Source organism: Cricetulus griseus, chromosome 8 (assembly GCF_003668045.3).
Source record: "Cricetulus griseus strain 17A/GY chromosome 8, alternate assembly CriGri-PICRH-1.0, whole genome shotgun sequence".
Taxonomy (NCBI): Eukaryota; Metazoa; Chordata; class Mammalia; order Rodentia; family Cricetidae; genus Cricetulus; species Cricetulus griseus.
In genome coordinates this window covers 780,180-803,649 of record NC_048601.1, presented here as the reverse complement: position 1 = coordinate 803,649, position 23,470 = coordinate 780,180, and the positions used below count along the sequence as shown (strand labels likewise).

The 23,470-nt window shown below is 44.9% G+C and overlaps 1 protein-coding gene across 2 annotated transcripts; it reads right to left on the bottom strand.

The window, feature by feature from the left end:
• Positions 1-200: 200 nt before the first annotated feature.
• On the bottom strand, positions 201-21,960 carry Sinhcaf (SIN3-HDAC complex associated factor). 2 transcript variants are annotated; one of them, XM_027430046.2, is made up of 6 exons: positions 21,781-21,960; positions 8,907-9,053; positions 6,669-6,768; positions 6,209-6,335; positions 3,948-4,098; positions 201-2,188 (listed from the first exon to the last, which is right to left on the bottom strand). In XM_027430046.2, the coding sequence occupies exons 2-6, from the start codon at positions 9,032-9,034 to the stop codon at positions 2,029-2,031; spliced, it is 666 nt and encodes a 221-aa protein (XP_027285847.1). In that variant the 5' UTR covers positions 9,035-9,053; positions 21,781-21,960; the 3' UTR covers positions 201-2,028. The 2 variants fall into 2 exon arrangements, with proteins under 2 accessions (XP_027285847.1, XP_027285848.1); XM_027430047.2 differs by lacking the exon at positions 21,781-21,960 and adding an exon at positions 21,448-21,583.
• Between the last annotated feature and the right edge of the window lie 1,510 nt (positions 21,961-23,470).

The following is a 23,470-nucleotide window of genomic DNA, read 5'->3' as shown; positions in this document are numbered from 1 at the left end:
CTTGTCCTCAAGAAGACCAGACTGCATCAGAGGCCCTGGAACTCGAACTACAGATGTTTTTGAACTGTCATATGGGTGCTAGGAACCCAACGTGGGTCTTATGCAAGAGCAGTCAGTGCTTTTAACAAACTGAGATCTCTCCGAGTCCTAAAAAACATTGCTACCAGAGACCTTCAAAACAAAAATCACAAAACAGCTACTTTTATTTTCTAATAAGACTAAATTTATTCAATACCCTAGAGTAAAAGTTTTGATTATAAGTATCCAACAGTATAAAAAGTACAAAACAGATCTGTAGATTTCTAATATATTAATACAAAGTGCATGACTACGTACAGTACATCCTACAGGCAGAGAGTGGAGGGGAGAAGACTGTGGTTGAGGTCTAGTAATAAATAAATAAATACAGAAGTAGAGATGATCCATCAAAAGTATATTCTACCACCAATACTGCAGCCAAAATGTACAAAAACAATCCCATGTCAAAGTAACGCAGGAGAATGGTAATGGCTGGACTCTGTAACACACCAAGGCTGTGGAAAACAAACCCACTCACTGGGCCGTCTGTGCATGTGGTGGCTTGTACTAGGTAGGTTTTTCCCAAAAGGGAAGAGACACACAATGTAAAAACTACACAACTATAGGATGCCACAAACTGCGGCCCTCCCTGTTGTGAAAACTAACAGACTTTAAAAATCCAGTTTTTAAAATAATCATGAGTGAGGAATACTAAGGCAGCCACATACCCCCCTCCCTCTAGGAGAGGTCTGAAATGGCACTATTGTTTTTCCTGAACTTTGAGAATCGGCCATCAGACAACTTCCACAGGGCTCTCTCTATCTACTGAGAGGCCCTTGCTGAGATCTCAATGTGAGGAGCTCTATTCAGCCATCTTGATGTTCAGAAGCCCAACTCCAAGAAGCCAACCCAACCAACTCAGCCTCAACACACAACTCTTTTTCCTTCTAATCAACTTTAAATAGTGGGAGAGAAAAAAACCCAAAACAATAAAACAACAAAACCCAAAACCCTAATAAGGTTATGACAAGGCAAAGAACTACTCTATAGATAAAACCTCCACAAAGGTCAACTGAGGTAATCCAGAGCTAGAACTGAATCGTGTGGATTTCAGTGAATCCCAGACAGTTGTGTAACACCAATGTCAATTATTTACACAATGCAAGCCCTCTAAGAAATGTGCCCCAAGCAGCATCAACTGTGCCCCGCGCATCCCCAGGACTCACACAATCTGTTAAGTAGTTTACAACCACGCGTTCTCTGCCGAATGGTGATGCTTTGGTACTATCCCTATAGGACCTTGCCCATCCTACAGGCTTGCCTTCCCCAGAAGGAGCCCTGTTTTATAAGACTCACATAACGACGTTTATCAAATATTACCATGAAGGGAGCCAACACAGTGCTACCTGTGTGTTCAGATATTGCTTCCTCCTTCAAGCTATTTGCAGAAAGCTCAGTCTGTCCTGCTTAATAATCAGTAGTACAGGTCTGAATCATCAGAACCTTGGCAACGCCTTAGCATTTAAAAATCTTTAACTACTTCTAGGGGCAGGTCGTGCTACTGAGTTATGACAAATTACCATGAGGGGAAAACAAGTGTAGCCAGCCATTTAAAATGCCCCAACCACTGCCTCTCCACAGAAAGACTAAACTACATATGGTTTATCACACAACAAATCCCATCTCTGTCCCCTGAAACCCCCCTAATCTCATTCATTAGAGGGGATTAAAAAAAAAAAAAAGACTTAAAGAGCACTTTACAGCAGCATTCAGCCTTCCTATGAAATACTCAGCATATTAAATATTATGTACACTCTCTTCTTGCAGTAAGCTAGAACTGGCTTCCGAGTTTGTTGGATGGGGGGATGGGTAACCCATTAAAAACTATTCTAGAAAATGTCTTTTGGCAGAATAGCAGGTATCCAAGTTAAAAATAGGAGGGTCAGTCTGTTGCTTTGTGGTCTTTTCAAAGTTTAAATTGCTCTTTGTTCCCTTCTGCATGAACCTCAGTCACCACTCCTGAGTAGAGATGGGCAGAGGCGCCGGTCCCTGTTCCTCAGGCTTCTCAGGAGCTGCCTTCTTACTGCTGCAGCAAGGCTTGAAGAGATGCGTGTCGATGAGGACTTCCCCAAAACGGCCCTTATAGATGATCCCACAACATATTTTCTGTCTGAAATAAAGGAGAAGATATGTTACCAGCACAGATTTTTAGAACTCAAGTTCAACAGGAGCCACCTTTGTCCACCAAGCCATCTTTCCAACACCACAGCTTCTATTTTCTTGACATACGTTTTGGTCAGATCTTTTAGCAAATCCCACTCTTCTGATTCTCTGCCTATTTCCTTTTGATTCCCTTTATTTCTGTGCTTACCTTTAGGATTTACATATTTCATTGATCTTAGATACTCAGAATATATATATATATATATAAAAATCCTGCTTAATCCGCCTCTGTATCCTAAAAAGCAGCAACCATTCTTCACCCATACATCTTGATGTGGAGAGAGAGAGAGAGAGAGAGAGAGAGAGAGAGAGAGAGAGAGAGAGAGAGAGAGAGAGAGAGTGTGTGTGTGTGTGTGTGTGTGTGTGTGTGTAAACTAGATTTCCACATGGGATGTCTTCCTCAGTGGCTCCTCACCTTATCTTTGAGGTAGTACCTCAACTGAAGCTCACCACCCTGGCTAGAATAATTCACTAGCAAAGCCCTGGGATCCTGTCTCTGCCTCCCCAGTGCTGAGACCAAAGATCAACCTCAAGCTAACACAGTTAACGTTCCTTTGAGTGCTGCAAGTAGCACTATACTTTCATTTTCATTTATATGGGTTGGTTTCTATTATTTTGTTTTATCTAATGTAATTTTCTTGGCTCTTATGTTGAAATCAGAGATCCACCTGCCTCTATATCACTAGTGCTAGGATTAAAGACCACCACACCTCGATCAGAGCTATCTCCTAGCCGTCTGAAGACATTAATATACTGGTTTCTGGATTGTTTTATGAATGTTTCAAAGAATTCACCTTTGCATCTTGGGTGTTCCTGTGAAAGCAGTATATTTTCTCCGTAAAGTCCTAGACTGTCCTTCATATTTTGTAGCTCTAGACATGTCTACAGGTAAAATGTCTTATCTATGTTTTCTGTGTCCTAGGGATCCTACTTTTTCTTTGAAAATACTTTCTCTTTTCTAATTATTTTGTCTCTTTTTGGTATCTGGCCACATATCTACATTTTACATGGCCTGGGTGTCCCCTGTCACCATGACAGTTTTAACTGCCAACCTGGCACAATCTAGAACTGAAGTCGGAAAACTTGTCCATTAATGGGTGGCATTGATCCTAGAAGTGAAGAGTAGAGAATGCTGGCTGAGCACAAGCACAAATGACATCCTCTCTGCTCTTCACAGTGATGTGGACAGTTCTCCAGGGTGACAGGCACCACAACCTGGAGCTAAAATAAACCCTTTAACACAGGTGTTTTAGCCAGGCATCGGTGGCGCACGCCTTTAATCCCAGCACTCGGGAGGCAGGCGGATCTCTGTGAGTTCGAGACCAGTCTGGTCTCCAGAGCGAGTGCCAGGATAGTCTCCAAAGCTACACAGAGAAAAAAACCTGTCTCGAAAAAACAAACAAACAAAAAATCCAAACCAAACAAACAAAAAAAAAACACATGTGTTTTATCACAGCAAGCAGAAACGAAAACAAGACACCCATAAGATAACTTTTTAGAGCTGTCAGAATAGCTAGTTTTACCCCATCAACATAAATTTAAGAACCTTGATGTATGTCTTACATCCAGTCTGATCAATGCCCACTAAATCCAACGTCCTACTTGTACCACCAGTTATTTGTCAAATATTTTCAACTGTGTATAACACATAGAACACTGCAGCTAGTGGTTGAGATGAAGTGGTGACTCTGAACAGATGTTTTTACCTTTTCCAGTAGGTAAGATCTAAGAAGGAAAAAACTGGAGTTCTGTTAGAGCTGGAAGCCATCTCTGTGTCTGAGCCATCATCTGACTGGTTACTGTAGCAGGGAGACTGGGCTGGCGAGGCACTTGAGGTGGTACTGTGAGCATCAGAGTCTGCATTAAACACAGAAGACATTTCTAGTGTCATCACGTGCAAAGTCCAGGTGCTGCTGACTTCTCTATACGGGAAAATAACTCAGGGAACAGAGGTGATTTACTAGCCTAAAGCTACACCAGCATTATTTCCACACCATGCATTTAGAAGCCAGGAAATAAATCAGGGCATGTGGTACACACCATATCTGTGGGTTCAATATCTGAGTCGAAGGATAGCCTAGTCAACATTGTGATTTCCAGGGTGGCCAGAGAATGAATAAATAAATGCCAGAAAATGAACCTTTTGGTTGACAGTCACTGTGCTGTAGTACTGAGGAGATCACGACCACCATTTAAACTTCCCATCTATCTAGGAAATGGATAGAACAGTCCTCTAACTCAGAGAAACAATTATTAGATATTTATTAAACACCAAAGCTTTAGTCTAATTTTGCATGTGCACATATGTGCATACAACCTCAGTGACCAGAGGTTATCTAATGCCCTGGAGCTGGAGTCAGAAGTAGTTATGAGCTAGCAAATTAAGGGTGCTTGATGGGCACCAAGCTCCTCTGCAAGAGTAGCACGCTGAGCCATCACTCCGACCTCACTAAACCATTTTTTCTGGAGGGCTCACAAGGGCAGTTGAGTAGTGAAGTGCTTTCCTGGCACAAAGCTCTGGGTGTGAGCTCTACCATTACAAGGAAAAATAAGCTTACAATCACAAGGTTCTTACAAGTTCCTCTTAAAGCATGCTTACATAGATACTGTAAAATTAAACATCTAAAATAAAGTATGTGTTATAATGTATCATGTGTTATTAATATGCTAATTCACTTTAATAAATGGTATTCAACTTCCTGAAGAAAAAACTTTCAAGAGAATCCTACCTGAAAGGAGTGATCTAGCAGGATATTTAAACCTCACAATAACATCAACAGTTTCTACATGAGGGAGGATCACTGTAAATGCTCAGGGTTTTTGAAACTATTTGAAATTTCAGTGTATACCATTTTTACATTTAAAAGCTGCAACATCCTTAGGTTTAATCTAAGACTTTGGGACACCAAGATATATAACAACTACATACAGTGAAAAACTGAAATTGTTAGGTAAGGATTAGTTAGGCATGAACAAGAGAGCATGAGCAAAGCTCTTTGAATCAGAACCTCCAAACATTTATCTTTATTGTAGTAGTGACTCACACTAAATGAATAAAAAGATAACAACCCAGCAATTCTTTCTACTGCAAACAACTACATTCTTATTATGAAATACTCATGTGTTTAATCCAGCAGTTTTGCCTTGGGTCCTGAGAGTTAAACAGGTAGTAATAAGAGGGGGCTTCCCTTTTCAAAGTCTAAGCTGAATATATAACCACAACCTCCTCTGACAGTCTACAAAGTCAGTACAAATGACACTCACATGCCATCAGAGAGAGAGAGACAGAGACAGAGACAGAGACAGAGACTATGAATGTTGTTTTTGTCCGTGTACATGTTCACCCATGATATATGAAAGCCAGACTGGCTTCTGAAGCAGGGTGTCTCACTGAACCCAGTGCTCACTGCCAGACACCCTGTCCCAGGGAACCCTCATCTCTGAATCTTGAGTGCTGTGATCACAGGCAAGCGTGTTAGCCCAGCTTTTTGTTGATGCATTGATTTGTGTATGTATACAGGCATAAACATGTTATGGTGCACTGTAGAAGTCAGAGGACAACTTGTGGGAGCTGGTTCTCTCTTAACACACTGGTCATAGAGTCAGGCCTGGGCAGCAACCGCCTTTCCAGATAAGCTCCCTTGCAAGCTCTACTCAGCTTTTATGTGGGTGTTAGGGTCTGACTCAAGTCCTCATGTTTTTTGCAGCAAGCTATTTATCTACTCCAGGAAATCCCAAGCCCCTTTAGTTACTTTAAGATACCAAATCAGAGTTATATTTCACAGAAATAAGAACATATTCCCAAAGTCAATAACAGTGCCTTCCAAAGGCTAAGACTCCTAAAAGGAAGGCGACCACCTCAGAACTTAGTAGACAGTAAGTAAGAAATGGATTCACACAGACTGTAAACCAGCCCCAGTCAAAATTAAGATACTGAAACAGCACTAGTACTCAACAGCAAACTCACTGTGGCGTTTAAACTCCTTCTGCAGTTTACTGATCTGGTTGCTTTTCATCCTGTTTCCAGATAGAGTTTTCACTTTCTTTGGTTTCAATGTTGTCTTTAGACTGGGTCCTGCCCTTGCGTCTACCACCTGGAAGAAAATACTGAATATTTAACACCACTTAGGCCCATGCTTACTTAAGAATCAGTTTTATCCTCAAGAGTGTCTGAGGGCTCGTGTGTACCTTTAACTGTTACACGACATAAAAAGAGTAAGCACAAGCCGGGCGTTGGTGGCACACACCTTTAATCCCAGCACTCGGGAGGCAGAGGCAGGTGGATCTTTGTGAGTTTGAGGCCAGCCTGGTCTACAGAGTGAGTGCCAGGATAGGCTCCAAAGCTACACAGAGAAACCCTGTCTCAGAAAGAAAGAGAGAGAGAGAGAGAGAGAGAGAGAGAGAGAGAGAGAGAGAGATGAACTTACATGATTCCAGTTTTTTTTTGATCCTGCTGGCAACTTCTTCCATCTTTTCACAAGCAGCACACAGGCATTGCAGATATCTCCTGAGCGAGTCTCGTGCAACCTGAAAGGAAAACAGAATGTTAGTTATCATGCTTTTCCCTCATGAGGATTCCTGTGTGGATACTTCTCTTGGGGAAATACATCCACTTATGATTCATAGAGGTGATTTCTGACTATCCTAACATGATCTGTTCCACTGTTTCTCTCGTGCATTTCAGATATGAAATTAATGTGCCAGTAAGTGGTCCTACACCCATGTATACTCAGACAAAGCTAAGTGGAGCCAGTGGTATTTTAAAAGAAAAAAAAATTTTAAATTACTTTTAGACAGGGTCTCACTTTTCACCCCTGGTTGTCCTAGGAACTCAATGTGTAGATTGGTCTGGCCTCAAACTCAGAGAGATCTGCCTGTCTCTGCCTCCAAAGTGCTAGGATTACAGGCATGCCTGGCCCCTCAGTGGGTTGGAAAGGAAGGAGGGGGGGAAGGGAGGGAGGGGAGGGAGGGAGGGAAGGAGAGAAGGAAAAAGCCTGTGCAGTTGAATGAAGTTGTTAGAGAAAATGATAGGGGGTGGTGGGAAGGAACGAGAAGGGTAGATTTGATCAAAACACACACGCATATGAAATTTTCAATTAAAAATTATTAACTTCTAGAGACCTATCAATCATGCCAACACATTCCATTTAAAAATCTTTTTAAAGCCAAGTGTAGTGGTGCTCGCCTTTAATCCCAGCACCTGGGACGCAGGACATGTGGATCTCTGTGAGTTCAAAGCCTGCCTGGCATATAGACATAGTGAGTTCCATCCGGGACAAGCAAAACTACACAGTGAGAGCCTACCAAAATAAATAAACAAATCAAAATAAATAAATAAAATCAACCAAGTCAGATTTATTTATTTGTGTATCAGTGTGTACTATGTATGTGACTGGTGCTACATAGAGATCAGAAGAAGTAAGATCTCCTCAAACCGCTGGGTGTTGGTGGCGAGTGCCTTTAATCCCAGCACTCCGGAGGCAGAAGCAGGCGGATCTCTGTTGAGTTGAGACCACCCTAGTATAACAAGAGCTAGTTCCAGGACAGCCTCCAAAGCCACAGAGAAACCCTGTCTCGAAAAACCAAAAAAAAAAAAAAAAAAGAGATCTCCTCAATCCTCAAACTGGAATTACAGACAGTTGAGTTACCACGGGGTGCTGGAGACTGAACCAGGGTTCCAGGGTTCCTAGAAGAGCAGCGAGTGTTCTTAACTGCTGAGCCATTTCTCCAGCCCCAGTGTACAAAGTACGAGCTGTAGTGATTCATGCCTACAATCTCAGCACTCAGGAGGCAGAGAATCTCTGAGTTGAGGTCAGCCTGGTCTGCAAAGCAAGTTCCAGGACAGCCAGGGCTACACAGAAAAACCCTGTCTTAAAAACAAAGTGACCATTTAATCAATCAAAATCAACCTCATGCAAATGCATATATATGCACTCTCTCTTCCTCAAGCATACTATAGGAAATGGTTCAACATTAAATATTTTATTTCACCCAAGTATCTGTTGGAAAGTTAACATACCCTGGGGTTAAGTTCCAGGGCAAACTATTATCCTCCGCAAATTAAAATGTAACTCAATGTGGAGACAAACACAATGTGAAGACAACACTGGAGGACTACTACTGGTAAGAGAGTAAGGATACATTTTGAAAATCTACTTGTACATCCTACAGTTAAGGACAAAGGGGTTTGCCCAACTGTAACCATAAAGGGCTTCACAGCTAATTAGATTCATTTTAAGAATATGAATTCTCCCCAGCACTCGGATCTCTGTGAGTTCGAGACCAGCCTGGCCTACAGGAGCTAGTTCCAAGACAGCCTCCAAAGCCACAGAGAAACCCTGTCTCGAAAAACCAAAAAGAATATGAATCCTCCCTAACCCAAATAATAGAAAACTAGTGATTTTAAATATTAGCACATTGTTCCCATTGCTTTGCATGGAAACATTTCCACACAATCCTGATTATTTTTCCCTCTAAGAATGGAATACAGGTGGATGGTGGTGGTGCATGCCTTTAGTCCCAGCACTCATGAGGATCTCTGTGAGTTTGAGGCTAACCTGGTCTACAGAGCCAGTTCCAGGACAAGCTCTTAAGCTACAGAGAAACCCTGCCTCGGTGGAGAGTGAGGGGTAATGGGGTGGGGGAGGGACCATAACTAATCTTACCCAAAACAGCTCTGGAAGTCCTTTTCATAACGTTTACTGTCCGTGAACCGAGAGCTGGAGGACTTGGCTCTGCAGATACAGCAGCCCTCTATACTTCGGTACATCTTTGGCTTGTGAAAACCAAACATCTTTTCTTCTGAGCAATACCTGTAAAGACAAAGGAATTGGCACAGCTTTGTTAAGGGAAATGACAAGAAACGATGCAAGGACTTTTCTCTGTTCCACCCTACCTCCAGCACATACAATTTTATAGCCAAGTCAAACAAACTACAAGAATTCCCCAGATCTACTACTCCATAGGGCCAGTATACAAAACATTCGAAAATACCTGGAGCTAGGAGGCATCCACTACCTCCTTTGTTTCTTATATCACACAACATAGGAACTAACTATACCACAATACTCAAGAGACAGAACCCTGGCCATGCCCAGTTTGCTGGCTGCTGTTCATCTAATAAAAACCTTAACCACATCATGGAGCAGTCAGTCATGTTGGCACTTTCTTTACTACTGTGCCCACCCCCATACACACATGCCATTAAGAATGTACCTAAAACTTTAAACTCCCTGCTGGGAAAGTAGTGTGCATTCACTATGACCACTCTGTTCCCAGGACACAAGAGGCTCCACATATCGGCTGTGCTCTGTGGAAGTGGGGGGTGTGTTCTTTGATAACTGAAGTTCTATACAGTCACCTTTAGGAAGGTATGAAAATCACAGATATGACAACCTTAGAGTTTAGAAATGATGACTGAAATTAACTACCCTGGTCAAAATCCCAATACTAAGGAAGGTAAAAACTATCTTTAGGTTAGAGGCCAGTGAGACTCCATATCTAAGGTCAACTTTACCAGATCTCGATTAGGAGGCATAAAAAGACAAAGAAATGCTAAGTTTGGTCACACATGCATGTAGTCCCAGCACTAGGGAGACTGAGGCAGGACTGCTCTGAGTTCAAGGTAAGCCTGATCTGACAAGTGGAGGGAAAATAAACATGGAAACTTAAACCCCAATGGGCCAATCACAGGATGCATACACCCAATTACCAATTACCACAAAAATATCAGGCAAAGAAAGAAAAAAGTACAATTCCCTTTGCACATATAGTGCTGGAATTATAACCACAAAACCATCCTTATATTATTTTAGAAGTAAATATATGAGCAATGAAACTTCCCATCTGCCACTATGTCATCTCTTGCCTGAGCCCACTGTGATTCAGTGGACCACAGCAAGGCACAAACAGGTTCACACGTAACCAAAAATATCCAGAGGCATGTATATCTTTTTTTTTTGAGACAGGGTTTCTCTGTGTAGCCCTGGTTATCCTGGAACTCACTCTGCAGTCCAGGGTGGCCTTGAACTCAGAGACCTGCCTGCCTCTGCCTGTGTTAAGTCTACACTAATAGCTACCTGTGTAAAAACCATTAAGACAGAAAAAAAGTAGCTGGATTATTAGAAGTGGGAAAAGTACTCTACATAATACAAAAAGAAAAAAATCTGCAGAATGAGACACAAGATGAGACTTTTTCTTTTTAACTGAATTCAGAGGAAAAAGTCCTCCCAAGCAAATGGCCATGTCACTTTAGCCAAAACAGTATCAAAGTAGACATGTATATTCCTGTGTCTGCTCTAAACACTCTGGTCATCAAGGTCAAAAGGCCACAGTTCCCCTTACAATCATCAATAGAGCTAGGAAACTTCAGCCTCTTCATGAGCAAGGACAAAGGAAGTACACACAATGCTCCATGCCAGCCTCTACTAACTCTACCCTCACAGTCCCCTCCCTTCCCGGCAGGAAAACACCATGCCAAAACTACAGGGCATCCAGACTGCCTCTAGCTGTGAGGCTCGCTGCCTTAGAAGCCAGTTTGGTCCATTTCACACAACCCTGACAAGCTATGGAGAAATGCTATGGCCACTGCTCAACAGTGAGGCCAAGCAGTCATTTTCTTGGTGAGGATAGACACAAAAGCAACCCACCAGCCCATCAAGACTTTTAACATGAGTCTTTAACAGTCCGCCACATTCCTGTGGACTAGCTTTTACTTGAACAAGGGTAGGGCGGGAGCAGAGAAACCCAGGGTCCATACTGTGAGAAATGAAGCAAGATCCTAACACCTCGAAGGGCACCCAGGTCGTCTCTTACTGGATGATCACTTAACTCTATTAGTCCCTTCTGAGCTCTTCCATGTCCTTAAGGGGCAACCTGGGAATCTGCAGCAAATTCACAGGGGTGTTCACTCTAACCTTTGTTTATAGCAGCCCCATTAAGTGGTGGTTTGTATTTAACCATTCTGAGGTCTGGGGAATTAACTGAAATTATTTTCACAAAACCTATGGAGTCACTTATGTTCAAAACCAAAAACATCTATCCAGTCTCTGTAGTGAAGCCAGAAAACAGCACAGCCCCCCCCCACCCCCCCATCAGCTTTATATCTGAGAAGGTGGTGGGTGGGTCTGGCACAGTTCGGTTGTGATTTTGAGATTTCTGGTATTTCAAGCAACCTGGTAGCTGTTTTTCACTTCTTTCCAAGTCCCACATTTGTGAGTTTGTGGTTCCTCTGGAACTGCCTCACTTGCTCAAACAGCTTGGTCAGCTATGCATCTTGTCTGTCCTGGAGAGCATTCTCACCCCACCATTCTGCACCACAAGCAATCACCTGCTTCCTGACTGAGGGTAAGTCCACTGCAGCACACAGTAGAACAAACACCACATGATCTCATCTGTAATGTAAGTGTGTGTCTGAGGGACAGGAGAAAATTAAACTTAGAAAGGACTTTAAATTGTCACTTATTTTCTAAAGTTATAGACAGTGGTGGTGATGACAACAAACCTAGCCACTGTATTATATATTTACAACAACAAATTTTATGACATACAAATTGTATCTGAAAGTCATAAATGCCAGAAACCACAAGCTATAATTTCTCAGTTTATTCCACAATAAACAGTTAATATATAATAATGTATCCATTCAACATAGACTCCTTCCTCCAACTTTCTTGTATAAATATCCTCTTAACACATTTTGTTGCAAAGTAAATAGCTGATAAAAATCACAGGATGAGTGGCTATAAATACTATGCTCAATAAACAAAAATCAAACAACCACCACCAAAGTGAGTTAACCTCCCCTATGAAAGGGAAGGGCTGAACTGGAGTGATGGTTCAGAATCTCTCATTCTCAGCACTCAAGAGGGTGGGCTCACAACCTGGAACTTCTGCTCCAGGGGATCTAAAACTCCCCACACACATATAATTAAAGGCTAAGTGTGTGCAACATGCCTGTAACCCAGAATGGGTGGCAGAAAGACTGTAGTCAAGATCAATAAATATTACTATACAAAGGGAGTTCCAGGATAGCCTGGGCTACATGAGAGCCTATGCAAAATAAGAAAAGAGGAACAGGAGAGATGGCTCAGCAGTTAAGAAGACCCAGGTTCAATTCCTAGCACATACACAGTGGCTCATATTTAACTCTAGCTCCAGACAATCAAATACCTTTCTCTTGGCCTCTTTAGGCACCAGACACATATGTGGTACATAGACACACATGAAGGCAGCACGTGCATGTGTACATACATACACATAAAACAATAAAAAAAATGAGGCAAAGCATCTTTTATGTTCACCTTCTTTGGTGTCTCAGATAATACAACAGAGGATGATCAGGGTCTGGGGAAAGGACCACAGGCCTCACGTCCAGTCACAAAGATGGCAAGAAGCAGCCCCTGAAACAGGCAAGGAGGAGATAAAGCCAAGGCCTCAGGTTAGCACCCTTCAGCCCCTCCAGCCATAGAGGGTTAAAATTAAGAAATACAGTAAAATGTAGGCTGTTCCTTGTACCTAGGGTGAGCCTCTTCCACTATTTAAATATATGGATTCTCTGTCTATAGCTATAATAAAGTGTTATGCTGGAGCCTGTTATACATCTTAATACATTTTTGTTTTTAAAAGTCAAAAAATAAGTAAATAATAAATTACGCTGGGCAGTAGTGGCACACGCCTTTAATCCCAGCACTTGGCAGACAAAGGCAGGTGGATCTCTGTGAGTTTGAGGCCAGCCTGGTCTACAAAATAAGTTCCTGGACAGCCTCCAAAGCTACATAGAGAAACCCTATGGGGGGGGGGGGGAGCTGAAAATATTGATGTCCTCTAGGGAATGCAAACATGAAGGTGACTTTTGATTTATTCTCTTCTACAAGCTATCCATTCCTAACCAAGAGCACCACAACCCAGATGTTATTATATTGCACCTTCATTCACCTGAAGAACAACTCGAAAGAGCAGAGAGCTTAAATAAATGTCTTAAAAGCAAAAGAGATGGAGCCAGACTGTGGTGGCCCATGCCTTCAATCCCAGCACTGGGAAGCCAGCCTGGTCTACAAGAGTTCCAGGACAGCCAGAGCTATACATGAGAAACACTATCTTGAAAATTTTTAAAAAACAAAAACAGATGTAAAGACACTGACCTGTTATACAATCCACTCCACTGCAGATACTACAGAACAGACAACAGTATAACCCTTGTAAAGCAGCAAAGGACAAGTATGGACAAAACAAATGGAACCAAGAAAAATCCAAAGATGGGAAACTCAACATGAAAACCACAGGGTATGGGGATCCCCAAGTTGCTGCAACTGGTAATGCTGGCATTTTAATCAACTGTGTGCTCTTTAACACCTGTGTTCACACAGAACTGGAGCAACACTCTTCACTCAAAGGGTCAACAGAAGAAGTGCTTTGTTTCTTCCCCCATTGCTAGGCCACTTGGCTGCAGAATTGTCCAACAATGAAACACCACATCAGTGCCTAGGGAAAGCTGGAGAGAAAGAGTAATATTGTTTCCTCCTCCTTCTTTCTAGATACCTGCATTAAAGCTTCCAAATTTACCTCAACACTTTTAAAGTGATGGACTTTAATTTGCCTAGAAGCCAAGTATGAGGTTGTAGACCCCACTTGTTTGCCAAGACCTCCAAACATGTACTCTGTCTCTGAGAAGCTATCTATATGCCTAAGCATTTTTAACTGTGGTTGAATTTGGCAGAGCCTACTAAAACGCACTTTACAAGAAAGGGGTCCAAACTCATAAACATGTCTTCCACTAGGACAGCACAGGTTAAAAATTAAATCACAAACCCAGGCCTCTGGAATTTAGATGGTATTTAAAAAAAAAAAGTCTGCCCATTTGCACAACATAAAGGAAAAAAAAAACTGTCCCACCCAATTCTAGATTAAGAGTGATGTGGGAGGGTTTGGGGAATTTGTAAGCTTTTAAGAGGCAATTATTACAATTATTAGTTACAGAATGTAACCATACAGTAAATGGTGAAAGGGTATCTACCACTTTTTCACAATTAAGAAATTGCTTTTAGGGAGCTGGAGAAATGTCTCAGTGGTTAGGAGTACTTGCTGCTCTTCCAGAGGAAGACTTCCACAGGTACCTGCACTTAAGTACAAATGTATGAACACGCTTAGACATAAATAAAAATAAATCTTTTTGAGAGCAAAATTTGCTTCTAGCTGAGTATGGTGGCACACACCTTTAATCCCAACACTGGGAAGGCAGAGGCAAGCAGATCCGAGTTCGAGGTCAGCCTGGTCTACACTTAAGTTCCAAGATGGCCAGGGCTACACAGAGAAATTCTGCCTTGAAAAAAACCAAAAATTGTTTCTGATTCTACTGGCCCTTTGGCAATATAAAGTTGAAATCTCACTTCTTGCCAAGTGTATGAAAATACCAAGATACATTTTTTTTCCTTCAATTTGTTAAGATCTGCACATTATACTGAAACAAACTTTACCAGTTCCAGAATACATCCTAGGAGTTCAACTGAGTGTTTTCTGCAGGAAAAGTAAAACTTGGGAAGTGGAAGGTATGAGAGGAAAATCGTAAGCAATCCACTCTAACAAAATGTGAAGTCAGGATGACAAACATACCTAACTCAAACTTCATAAACATTACTTAAACTTTGATGCCATCTTAAAACAGGGCTAAATCCCAATTCTTGAATATTACACACCAACACATCGGACAGGAATTCAGCATTGTTTTTTGTGGTAATCAGGCTGGAACCAGGACTGCGTTCATTCAGTAAGCAACACCCCTGACTGACAATTGTGTTTTAAATACCAGCTCTTCTCGCTTCTTCCACGAAACCTCTACACTTCATTTTGCCATTAGTCCACTCTCTGGAAATTCTAACATCCCGACCTGATCCAACTTCTTCCTTTTGCTATGAAGAGCAATACAACCAAGTGACTACCAAACCATTCTAACCTTTAATGCCCCAAACTGATGATACTATTGCCCCTCCTAATCTGTTGTTCAGTGTCAGCTTCCTTGGTTATGATCCACAGCCAGACAAAAGTCCCAAAGTCAACTGATCTCTTACTCACCACTCTCTCCAAGGCCCTCCCATCTAATCTCATAAAGGCCCTTATGCTGCTTTCCTTACCTCTCTGTCTTGTTCCTGTCTTTGTTGGGACTAACTTCTCGAACATGGTTATCTTCCTACAGTTCAAATATTAATCATCCTTCCAGGGTACCAACTCTGGCTGCAGGCTAAGCTCTGAACTCCTTGGCAAGGAATTCAAAGCTTTTCGGGATCTAGCCCTGCCTACCAGCTGCTCACAACTTGTAATACTGGTATTCCAGGAGGGCCAAATCAGCTTTGATAACAAGCCACTCCAGAGCTCAGGCGGGCGTTTCTGTCTGAGATGGCTTCCTTTTCCATCCCTCACTCAGGGAAGTTTATTTACAAAACTTTTCTATGTCTTTATTCTTTTAAAATGTATTTAATTTGTATTTATGTGTACCTACATCATGTGTGGGGACCAGTGGAGGCCAGAAGGGAGTATTATTGGATCCACATGGAGGAGCTGGAGTTATGGGAAGTTGTGACATGTAGGCTGAGATCTGAACTCAGGTCCTCTGAAATCTCAAGTGCACTTACCTTTTAAGCCATCTCTCCAGCCCTTCAATTTCAATATTGCTTTGATTTTTTTTTTTTTTTCTTGAGACGGGTTTCTCTGTTTAACAGCCCTGGCTGTCCTGGAATTTGCTCTGTAGCCCTGGCTGGCATTGCCTCTGCCTACCAGACACTGGGATTAAAGGTGAATACCACCACTGCTCAGCCCAATTTTGTTGTTTTGAAGCAGTCACGTGCCTAGGATGAACTCAATACACAACTGAAGATGACCTCAAACTCTTGATTCTCCCATTTACATCTCCCAGGTGCTAAGATTACAGACCTGAGCCACAACATCCAGCTGTTACCTATCAATCAAGATTTCATTTACCTATTCACTTCGTTATTGCCTCAGGACAAGGAAGCTCGTTGTGCATTATACCCAAGTACTAACTCTACACATGGGCACCTGCTTACTACCAAAGAAAGTAGGATAGCAAAGATGAACATAAAGGGCAGAGACTGAAGAAATGACCACTATAGAGAAAATAATAATTAAAAGAAAAAGACTGCAGACATGGCTCAGCACTTCCCAGCACTGGCTGCTCTTCCAGTGGGACCCTAGTTCAATTCCTAACACCCATGTTGCAGCAGCTCACAACCATCTATTAGCTCCAGTTCTAGGGACCCTCTCTTCTGATCTCTGCAGACACCAGGCACCCACCTGGTACATGTACATTAACACATGAAAAACATTTAGAAACGTAAGTGAACAATTTTTTTTAAAGTTTTCAAAAGTAGTTTTTCCTGAATATTTAAATTTCTAAAAGATTTCCAGAAAATGTAAACCAAAAATAAATTGCTTAGATTATTAATGGTAAACAATTTACATTACAAATGGTAGAAAAGCATTTCATTCTTATGTCAAGAGGGGAGCAACTTTTCGAGGGGCCAGTCTGGTCTACTGAGCGAGTTCCAGGACAACCTCCAAAGCAAAACAGAGAAACCCTGTCTTGAGAAAAAAAACAAAAAAAACAAAAAGGGGAGCAACTAGGAGAAATGAGTCTTACAGTTAGAACTACTTCAATCAAACTTGTAATAGACTGAAACAAAATACACAACTAGAAAATAAATTATTTTAGGTAAGGTTTCAGCTTTTGTACTGGAACAAAATATCTGTAATAGCAAGTATCTGTGACCTTTGTATTCCTAGTGGAGAAAGAGAGAATTCTCACCTTGAAAACAAATGCCTTTCTTTTTCGACTAGATTTTTAGATTATTGCTACAATACCAGAATTCTTAGTTTGCAGAAACCATTTAAAAGAGAAAAGAAATTTGAAAATCAAAAGAAAGTATTTCCAATTTAAATCTTCAAAGAATCAAAAACAAGTGCAGAGAGTCGTATGGTGTGTGGTCCGTGTCCCGTCCACCCCCCACCCCCCCACCCCCCGGGAAGCTCTTTAGAAAAATCAGGAACAAAGTAGTGACATTTACTAGGTATTCACCGGACTTTTTGGTGTAAAATGGTTGAATCAGATCTGGAATAACAAACAGAAGTTGAGGGCAGTGTCTTCCCAGAACTGGTTTCTGATGGTGGGGGAAGGGGCCCAAACACCCACTCTTTCCATTCAGCATTTACTGCAGTTTGTCTGGGCAAAGTAACTGACCTCAGTGTTATCATCTGTAAGACATCTACTACCCAAAACCCCCGAGGACAACAGCAGCCACTTACTGCCCACACTTAGGTCACTTTCAACCCTGTGAAATAGGTATGACTGCCATGATCACAGGTGAAAAAACTGGACAAACTGAACCCAAGCACTGCAGCTTCCCATTGTAGGCATTCCTCTTTTTTGTTTGAGACAAGGTCTCTCTGTGTAGCCCCCTGGCTGTCCTGGAACTGGATAGACAGACCAGGCTGGCCTCAAACTCAGATAACCTGCCTGCTTGCCTCTGCTAGGTGCTGAGATTGAAGACATAAAGGTGCCACACAGCATTCCGCCCCCATCCTAAGTCGGTTTTTAACCCCAGACACTTCTGAACAGTTAAGCAAGTACTTCAGCAAATGTGTTTGTTACCTTTCTTCCCAGTTAGTGTTACCATGGGGGGCGGGGGGAGAGCGTGTGGGTGAGGGATGACTTTTTAAAAGACTTGTTATTATGTGTTTGTCAATGTGGGGTGTGTGCACAAATGTGAGGGTGCCCAAAGAGGCTGCCAGGAGAGAGCACTGGGTCTCTCAAAGCTTGCTTTACACAGGTGATTGCAGGGCCACCTGGCATGGGTGCTGGGATACCAATTCAGGCCTTCAGTTAGAGAAGAGGGGAAACCAACTCCAAGGACCAGAGGACATATTTCTAAAGAGAATAGCTATGGGCTTGGCATGTCAAGCTAATTGTTCTCAAAGCAGCCTTATGAAGCTGGCTTAAGATTTCCCCCCCCCCCACTGAGACTGGAGAGATGGCTCAGCGGTTAACAACAGACCTGGGTTTAATTCCCAGCACCCACATGGAAGGTCACAAAGGTCTGCAAGTCCAGTTCCAGGCGATCTGGCACCCTCACAGACATACATGCAGCAGAAATGCCAATGCACATAAAAATATAGTTTATTCCCATTTAAAAGTTTATGTCAGTCAGGTGGTGGTGGTGGTTGCACATGCCTTTAATCCCAGCACTGAGGAGGTAGAAGACAGGCAGATCTGAATTTGAGGCCAACCTGGTCTACAGACTTCCAGGACACAGAGAAACGCTGGGGGGGAGGGGGGATTATTTTATAGTTGTGGAGGCAGTGGTACAATACTTACCTAACATGTACCTATACCTGGGGTTGAGAACACAAGGATAGCAAGTTGGGGGGGGGGGGTTAAAACAGGGCTAGTTAGATGACTCAGCCAATAAAAACTGACCACCTATATTAATTTAATTCCTAAACCAGTATGGTAGAGATACCCAACTCCTCCAAGTAGTTCTTTGGCCTCACGTATGCAGATACAAATACACAAATGCTCTTTAAAACCCCCAACCACCCACAAAAAACAACACGAGAAGGGAGTGAAGACATTGCCTTCATTTTTCTCTTACCTCGTTAAAGTCTCTTTGACAAGCATTATTTGATTTTAAGAACAGAAACATTTAGTTCTACATGGTGTTAAGGACTTTCCTAGGATACTCAAGTCTTACAGTGTTGCTAACTTGGTAAACCAAAACTTGAATGTTTCCCTAATAACATAAACAGGTAAAAACTGATTCCAATTTGCAGTGCAAGAGGGCAAGGCATTATTTCCCAGTTCCACGACACACCTAGATGCTAACAAACTAACACACAGGAGAAATCAGGAAAAAAGCAACAGATACTGTGCTGCTGGTTGGATGTCTAGACTGCAGGCAAACCCCAAATACCAAAGAAGCATCCATGTGTCAAACCAGCATAATTTTTGAGCTATGCCTGGAGCCACATACCAAAAAAAACTTTAGCTTGAAAAAAGTCTAAGAGGGGTAACTCGAAGGTCAACCCAGTTCCCAGTAATTGTGAAGCTAGCAAGGAATCCCTAGCATTGTCATACTCCAGCAACTTCTCCCAGAGTCTTTTTACTATCTCTGAAAGACCCTACTCCCCAATTCCAGAGTCCTCAAGGTCATCCCTAAGACTTATCTGTGTCAAAACACACACACACACACACACACACACACACACACACACACACACACACACACACACACAAATCCTCCGAAATCATCCTCTGCATATTTTTACAGGTTTTTTTTTTTTTAATAGCTTTGCCCCGACTCAGAAGCGAATCCCAGACCTTCATTTAGAGTGGGCAATTTAAACGTGTTCAGTTCTGCAGCACCGATCACTAAAAATTATTCTCAAGTCTGGCAAACTTCAGTTCAAAAGCAGGTGCTTTCAGTACCCTGCTAATGACAAGTTTCACGTCGACTTCTTCTTACTAAAAGCAGGCAAAAGTTGCCTCGATCTTTTTAAGAAAACATGAGAGGGCGAAGAGCCTACTAGGAACGCACTCCTAATACTGGTGGGTGTGTGTTTGTGTCGTGGGCGTCTGTCGCCGTAGTCACTCTTCACCTGCAGTCACGAAAGGTGAGAATAAAACAAACACGGGAGGCGGACCTGGGGTGCTTGATCCGTCACCAGAACGCACTGCCCCGTGCTTCAAAGCACGCCCTGTCCAACCTGCCCTGCGCTTCCCCGCTCGCCCCACGTGTAAACACACAAAGGCGGCACCGCACGCACCCCCCGGTTCCGCAGCCGCCACTTCCCGGAGCCCCGAAACTTCCGCGCGTGCGGCCGGAGGTCCTGGGTGGGGCGCGGCGGAGCGCCACTCCTCAAAGGAGCGCAGCGCTCCGGGCTCGGGGACCCACGCGCCACCCGCCGCCCTCACCTGCGCCGAACAACGGCCCCGCGCCCCGCCGGCGCCGCCCGGAGGCCGCGCCTCCGCTCCCGGGCCGCTCCGCACGCTCGGCCTGACGTAATTCAAACATGGCAACAGTTCCACTTCAAAGGCGGATGCACGGACCTCCCAGACGCGGCCTCCGTGCCTCGGAGCTCGGGCCACGCGTGCGCCCCGCCGAGTGCCGGACGTTCCGTCGCGCCGCATGGGTGACCCCGCGGGCCGAGGCGCCCCCACGGACACAGCCCCGCCGCGCCGCTGCCCAAGTTTCCGAGAGGACCTGAGGGACAAAAGCCGCCCGGCGCCCCGCCCGGCCCGCGCCGCTCGGGCACACGCGGCCCTTTGTTGTCCGGCGGCGTCGGGGCGACAGGGACCCGCGCGCGGGGCCCCGGGAGGGCTCGGGTGTCCTCGGCCGCCGGCGCCCCCGGGGGCCGAACTTTTGCCGAGTCCGCGACCAGAAACGCCCGGGGGTCCCCGCCGCGCGCAGGCTGCGAGTTGGCGACTTTGGCTGTTGCTTTGCAAACTGGCAAGACGCCATCACCAGGAAATCACATTGTCCTGCTCCCCGACAGCCCCGACGGCGACCGCAGCCCGCGGCTCACACCGAGCCGGACACTCGGACGCAGACGGGTCGCGGCCCTGAGCACGTGGCTTGTCAGGTGGAGCACACACAAAGATCAAAATAAAAAAAAAGAGTTGGGTCCCTCCTGCAGAGGACTGCGTCGCCGCCAACATCCGAGCCCACTGGGCTCCGCGGGCCACGGCCACCCCTCGCGTGACGCCCGCGCCCACGCTACAGGTGACCGGACAGGCGGCGAACTTCGGGGCTGCAGAGACCGCTCGGCGCCGGCCGAGTGCAGAGGCGACCGCGTGCTGCGCGCTCATTGTCGCGGACGCGTCCCTGCGGACTTGGCCAACAACGCCACGCCGCGTGCGTCGCGCAATCCCCGGAGCCGGCCCTCACCGGCGGTCGTGAGCCCATGTCGGCCGCCGGCTCCAGGCGGTGTGGCAAGTTAAGTTTGCGATCTCCGGCTTTGTTGTGCACCCGCGTGCAAACCGTCGCGGGCGCCTCCGGAGTGCAACACGCGCGCGGGGGGTCGCGGCGCGCGAGACCACGGCCGGAGCCCACAGGGGGCTCCGCGACCCCGACTCAGCTCTCTGGGGTCGGTGGCGGGAGGGGGACACGGACGACACTACGACTGAGAAAAAGTCATTGTCACCTTCGGCGTGGATGCAACTCCGCCGCTGCCCGTTCCGTTTCCACGCTGCACTCACTTTCCCCCGCGCCCTGACTTTCGGTTTACCTCAAATAACCCTCCCCAATTAAGAAGCGCACATCCAACACCTCCGTACAAAGGGATCTGGAGTCCCGCGGAGCACGAGGACGGCGCTCCCCGCAATGCCATCTCCAAGACAAAACTTCCTGTGTGTTTGTGTATGGGAAGGACGGAGGAGGCGGGGGAGGTAAAGGGAGGAAAGAAGGGAAAAAAGCGCCGCAGAAAGCGGAGCCCCGGAGACAGTTTTGCACCAGGGTCCCGACTAGAATCACTCACCTTCCACGCGCAGCAGTGTCCCCACGGTGCGGACTGCACCAGGCCAAACCCCTGCAAGCACTCCCTCCGCCCTTGCGCCGAGTCCAGAAAGATTGTCTCCTGCAGTTTCTTCAGTTGCTACCGCGGACGGAGGTGTAGATTCCGCTTTCCCCTCTGCGCACGCGCGGCTCCCGGGACCAAATTCTCTTGAATCGAACTGATTTGCATACGGGCGCGTGCGCGTGGCGGGCTGGGCGGGGAGAGGGGGCCGGGCGTCCGCGCGCGCCCCCGCGGCCTCTATTGTCCTTTTAAGGGGAGAAGCGGCGCGGGAAACGCGGCGGCCCGCGGGGACGGGGGGCGGGGCCTGTCTACTACGCAAAGTCACGTAAACAAACGCCCCGGGGAGGGAGGCGACGCGGGGGCGTGGCAGGGCGCGGAAGGCGTAAAGGTGAGCGGTTCTCCTCCGCCAGCGGCACCCCTTTAGGACTCTATTGGGCGCAGAAAGTTCTGGAAGGTGTTTTTGCATCATCCTGCGCACCTCTGCACAGTTTCTAGCTTGAGGTGACAGAAAAGGCTTTTTGGAAGCACGCACTTAATTTGTACTTGTCCTCCTCACCATGCCTAAAATCTGTTTGAAGGTGAGCTTTCCATTTTGTCTTTTAAATCTTTTAATGGCCTGGCGGAGTACTTCGAAAAACATCTGAAGTCGAGAACCGACTTCTGCAAATTCACTTCCACATGCACACACACAAAATAAAAACGTCAGCTCTCCAGCAAAGGTTTCCTTCTTGTAGTTTTAATGAGTCGTTTAATAAAGTCCCATCTTGGCACTGTCCATTGCCCTTCCCAGACGTGATCCAACCCGCAGCTGGGTTGTTTTTCTTGCTCGCTTGGACCTAAGTATTCCAGTCTCTGCGAACTGCATGGTGGTAAGTACTGCGGGGATGGTGCCACTTTCTGAAAAGACACGGAGAGCACCTCGCCCAAGAAAAGCCACTTGGGGAAGACAGAAAGTGGAAGCAAAAATACAGTGTTCCTTGCGGAATACATGGTAACCTAACACCTAAATGTTTCTAAAGAAAATAAAAAGAGAGAGACAATTCTAGAAGGACGTAATCTAGAGGAAACAAAAGGGAGGTTCCAAAGAATGAAGGGGGGGGGGAGAATGATCCTGAAGTATCTTTTTCAAATGGAAAAGTAGGAAATGAAAGAACGATCCGGATATGACTCCTTTAGCCCAGCAACCCATAACAAATGGTTGAATGATTCTTGGAGCATGATGGGGAGAGGAAGGAGAAAAGGATGGTTTTGGTTTTTTTGTTTGTTTGTTTGTTTGTTTTCAAGAACTTGATGTTTGGTCCCTTGTTGCAAAGTGAAAAATCACTGCGAAACGTCATCATTGCTGCTTTTACTGCTTTTGCTGTAGGGCCAACCAACATTACAGATTCAAAGAAATACTTTCGAAGTGCTTCTTTAATTCAATAGCCAACTCCCAGAACACAGTTCAAAACTCGGTTTTTTAAAAAGTTCAGTAACCAGGCCGGGCGGTGGTGGCACACGCCTTTAATCCCAGCACTCAGGAGGCAGAGGCAGGCGGATCTCTGTGAGTTTGAGACCAGCCTGGTCTACAAGAGCTAGACCTGGAGGTTGTTCCAGGACAACCTCCAAAGCTACACAGAGAAACCCTGTCTCGAAAAACAAAAACAAAAAA